The sequence below is a fragment of the Mus caroli genome, chromosome 3 (genome assembly GCF_900094665.2).
Source record: "Mus caroli chromosome 3, CAROLI_EIJ_v1.1, whole genome shotgun sequence".
In the NCBI taxonomy this organism is placed as follows: domain Eukaryota; kingdom Metazoa; phylum Chordata; class Mammalia; order Rodentia; family Muridae; genus Mus; species Mus caroli.
This window is the reverse complement of record NC_034572.1, coordinates 150,829,814-150,834,981: the sequence shown is the minus strand read 5'-3', so window position 1 is coordinate 150,834,981 and position 5,168 is coordinate 150,829,814. Positions and strand designations below refer to the sequence as shown.

At 35.4% G+C, this 5,168-nt stretch overlaps 1 protein-coding gene across 1 annotated transcript in view; it reads right to left on the bottom strand.

The window, feature by feature from the left end:
• Window positions 1-5,168, bottom strand: part of Ankrd13c (ankyrin repeat domain 13C) — a 60,034-nt gene that overhangs the window by 31,267 nt on the left and 23,599 nt on the right. The window contains exons 4-6 of the mRNA XM_021158979.2: window positions 3,813-3,898; window positions 3,068-3,113; window positions 831-897 (exon numbers count right to left, since the gene is read on the bottom strand). Of these exons, the coding sequence (XP_021014638.1) occupies window positions 831-897; window positions 3,068-3,113; window positions 3,813-3,898 (199 nt within the window). The remainder of the gene's footprint in view (window positions 1-830; window positions 898-3,067; window positions 3,114-3,812; window positions 3,899-5,168) is intronic.

Sequence of the window (5,168 nt, the reverse complement as noted above, 5' to 3'; positions counted from 1 at the left end):
CCTTTAATCCCAGCACTTGGGAGGGAGAGGCAGGCGGATTTCTGAGTTCAAGGCCAGCCTGGTCTACAAAGTGAGTTCTAGGACTGCCAGGGCTATACAGAGAAACCCTTTTCTTGAAAAACTAAAAAAAAAAAAAAAAAAAAAAAAAAAAAAAAAATGTTCAACAGCTGTTCAACTGATTCTATGGCTGGAATAGGGTGAGAAGGAGGAGATAAGTATAATAATAGGACAATAATTAGAATGTCCTATATACATGAATGAAATGGCAAATGAACCTCACAATTTTATACCATTAATATATGTTAATAAAAGTGGAAAATTATTAAAAATAATCTAAAAATATAAGCAATGACAAAAAATTTTAGTATAAAATATATTTACTTTTATAACCTTAATTATCAATCATAGCTATAAAAGAAGAAGATGAAAATTAAATCATCCTTAATATGTTGACTGAAATGGAAAGATGACTGAAGACATGAGCGGAGAAAGGGTGGAGCATGGACAGCCAAACAGGGAATAAAGAGTGTAGAAGACACAGAGCAAAGTTAAGATAGAGGGTGAGTCCTTATTACTAAAGGAACCCAAGACCAACGTAGCACTGCAGCATGGCATTCCCTGGTACTAAAGAGTTGGCTTGGATGACAAGCTCATCCTAACTTAGGGTTTTTGATGAACTTACGTCATATCTGCACTAGGTCTTACACAAGCACAAACCTGAATGTGTCAAGAGTATTATTTTAAGTTACTAAACACAAGTAAATTATGACTACCAGAAAAGCTGCCTCTAAAACTTTCTTTTACTCAGAACACAAAGCATATCACCTCACCTGATGTTGATACCTTGCTTGTATATTTTACAGGCATCAGAAGGCAGAATTCGGGAAAGCAAAGGCACTGTAATTTCAGAAACAAAAGGTTAAAAAGTAACTAAAGTCTAAGAAATTTGTAAATTTTTAAATAGCAGCACAGTAAACATTTTAGTAATTACAAATGTTGATGGTTGCCTTTCTCTCCCTCTCAAAATCGTGCTCAGCTGCAGGGTCAATGTACTTTACTATGCGCTTATCCCCTCCTATCAGAAAAGTAAGTAACCGCAAACTCCACTTCAGACTGCAAAGCGATACCGATGAGAAAACACTACCTGGGGGTCACTAAACACCACTTCATGCTAAACAGGAAATCCTGGGTCTAAAAGATCCCTTAAATATCATTTGGAAAAACAGTAGAAAAGTAACATATTAAGAGACATCTTTGAGGCAGCTGTATTTAAAACTTGAGTCCTTGTTACTTAGGCTCACTGTGCCTCAATTTCAAAGTCTGTACAAGAAAAACCACACCATTTACCCATCAACTTCTATCCTCCTAGGGTCTATCACTGAACTGGGAGCTCATCAATTTGGCTAGAATGGCAATCCCTAGACGCCTTACCTCCACTTCTCTGCTCAGGATTACAGGCATGCACTGCGGTGCATCCAGCATTTTACACAGGTGCAAGTATCAGAACTCAAGTCCTCATGCTTGAACAGCAAGCACTTTACCACCTGAATATCTCCCTAGGCCCTAAGTTGTGAGTGTGCATACCTAATGCATTCTGAAAGTGTAACTTGTATTAAAGGGTATCAGTGTCAATGCAATGCTCCATACTAAGCTGTATTTATCAATCTTCTATGGGCTCCAAACTTTAAAATGTCTATTACTTTTCAAGCTGTAAAAATGTAAACTACTACTAGTTTTTATTAAGATCTAGAAAGACCTATTAGTAGATAGTATATAACAAAATGTACTATACATACATAGAGATATCATTGTAACATATAAAATAATTAGAAGATGTATATGTAATGTGTAACTTCCAAATAATATTCAATTATATAAAATGGAATATACTTCACATTTTTGTCAATATTTGGTTTCAATACCTATTTTAAAGATAAATACCACTAATCATTTAAACTACTTTATAACACAAAAGTTAATTTAAATGCTGGTAAAAATGTTTATTGAATACAAAGTTATTAAATCTTTAATAAAAATGAAATTAAGCTGGGCATGGTGGTACATGACTTTAATCCCAGCACTCAAGAGGCAGATGGATCTCTGCGAGTTCAAGGCCAGCCTGGTCTACAGAGCAAGTTTCGGGACAGAGATGTCTTGTCTTGAAAAAAAACAAATAAATAAAGATATAATAAAATAAAATTTAGTTTTTCAATAGCTTTAAAAAAAAGTATGGGCCATTTTCATGAAACTTTGTTTTTGGACATTAACTTTTCTCTGAGCAGATTCACATTTGATAAAAGGAGAGCCACTTCCATTGCTATGGTAAATTAATAAATGGATGCACAATCAAACGTTTTATAAATAACAAGTTCTATCTTGACAGTGGCCATGAAGTACTTAAGAGATGAAATAACTGAAAGATGATAAAATAAAAAGAATTTTAAGCAAATTCTTAGAAATTATAGAACTATACTTCAAACTTTCTTAAAATGATTACTCTAATAATCCCATAATTTTTCATTTTTTTGAAGCTCTTATCATTAAATTATAATATTTTTAAACCTTTATTTTGCTTTTTTGTTTTATGTGTATGTTCCTGTAAGCCTGAGAGCATGCACGCTATATCTACAGAGACCAGAAGAGGGCATTCAATCCCCTGAACTGGAGTTACAGGCAGTTTGTGAGCTGCCTGATGTGGGTGCTGGGAACTGAACCTGGGTCCTAAAGGTCTCACGGTGTACATGGCCTGACTTAGCATGGCTTTGAACCTGTAGCTACAATTCTGCCTCAGCCCCTGTGGTACTAGGATTGCAAATAAAAGATGTAAGACTAAATTACTATAGTTTTCAAACTTGTTTTTGTTACAAAAAATATTTTTAGGTAGTTTTCCATCTTAAAAACTAAAATTTTGAGAACTGCCTCTCTAGCCGGGAATGGAATATTACTAGTAGGTATAACTAGTAGTTGTTACAATGATTATGCTAAACACAATGAAGACAAGTATAAAATGTGTCATGCTAATATGTCTATAATTGCACTTTTATAATAAAACGTAGCACACTCTTACCCCAGCTTTGAAAATCCCAGTGAAGTTCTAGGTAAAAGTCACCTAACTGAGAAATAAAATAAGAAAAATTACTAAATGTACTTTAGTTATAAGCTATGATACTTACAATGTTGCCCCTGTCCCCATCCTTACCCCCCAAAAACTACCTGATTTCATTAAAGATCTAAAGATAAGAGGAGAAATAAATTATTTTTATATTTATGTTTGGATTTGAAAAAGAACACAATTATCAAAATACCTTCTTGTAACACCAACATCAGGAAGATGTGGCCACCAACCATGAAACCATAATGTACCTCTTCTAGAGTACCTGTCTAATTTATTAAACGTTAATAATATCTTCCCAGTTCAAAGAAAATATGCTTCTACCAAAAACTTACATTATAACCCCAGAATTTTACTTCAATTACTTAATTTAAAAATAACTTTCACCATTTTATTAATCCTCAACTGGTGAGAATTGAACTTCATTTTAAAAGACTGCTTAAGGGGCTGGAGAGAGGTTCAGAGGTTAAGAGCACCTGCTGCTCTTGCAAAGGACCAAATTCGGTCCTGAGCACCCACGCTGGACAACTCACAACTGCCCATAATTCCAACTCAAGTGCCCTTTGGCCTCCCTGGGCACCCTACTTACCTACATATACCAACACCTCTACACACGCACACCTACACACACAAACACACACACACACACACATTTAGATGCTTTTTTAAATTATAATTAACTGTCTTAGAATCAACTTACCTCTTTTAGGGCTTTTAACAACCTAGGTCGTTTTTCTCCAACACTCTCCCTAGATTGCTGCTTGAGTTTCCTTAGAAGAGCTGTGACTAGAATTGAAAAGAAACAACTGATTTGTAATTTTCCTTATTTTTTCTATGATTATGCTTCTAAAATGAATATTAACGCTTTTTTTCTAAATTTATATTACATTACTGGGTGTGTGGGTGTGTGTGTGTGTGTGCGCGCGCGCAATATGTGGGTATGTATGAGTGTAAAATGTGAGTTGCTCTGCTCCTTCCACCTTTATATCAGTTCTGTGTAGCTAGGGTCAGCAGGCTTGAGTTGTTAGGTAGCAATTGCTATTAACACTAAGGCATCTTTCTATCCGTTGTTCCTTTTCTTAAGAAATAAAAAAACGTAGCCAGGTGTGTGGCTCACGCCTTTAATCCCAGCACTTGGGAGGCAGAGGCTGTCGGATTTCTGAGTTTGAGGCCAGCCTGGTCTACAAAGTGAGTTCCAGGACAGCCAGGGCTACACAGAGAAAACATGTCTCAAAAAACCAAAACAAACAAAAAAAAAGAAGAAGAAAGAAAAAAACGTTAAATTTTAAAAACTCAGCGTAGTAATAAAAGTCCCCAATGAAAAATTTTAAAGATTTCTTTATGTGTGTGTGTGGTATGTGTGTTCTGTGTATCTATGTGTGTCCTTTATTTATGTATGTGTCCTGCGAGTGTGTCCTGTGTGTGTGTATATCCTGTGCATGTGTCCTGGGGGGGAGGGGATAATTAATTCAAATGTGATAAATAAGCAACGGGATCACTTTGAAAATTTGTCACAGACACCTCTTTAAAAAAATGTGTGTGTGTGTGTATATGTGTGTGTGTGCGCGCGCGCATTCGTGTGCACATGAAGCCTAAATGATGAAGACTGCCAGGTCTAGATAGACAGCAAATCAACACACTCTGGTGAGCACAAAAATTATAGACAGTGCCCAACAGAATTTTCAAAACTACCATAAAGCCATATGCTGTGGCATAAACCCACACAAACATACAATGAGAGACCAAAGATAACCCTGTGTGAACAAAAAGCCACAGCTGTCTATGGAAATCACAGGAAATGCTGGAAATTATGGAGAAGAGTTAATTAAAGTTATTATATCCATTTTTCCCCAGATGTGCTTAAGCCATTATTGCTCATCAGGTAAAGATTTTAAGGCAGAAAACCAATATAACAAAATCTGAAATTTAAATTAAATAGTCCTTGAGAAGTAGTTTAGCATTTTCTAATTTTTCTTTTTTTGTTTTTCTTCTTCTTATTTTTTTTTTATTTTTCGAGACAAGGTTTCTCTGTGTAGCTCTGGCTGTCCTGGAACTC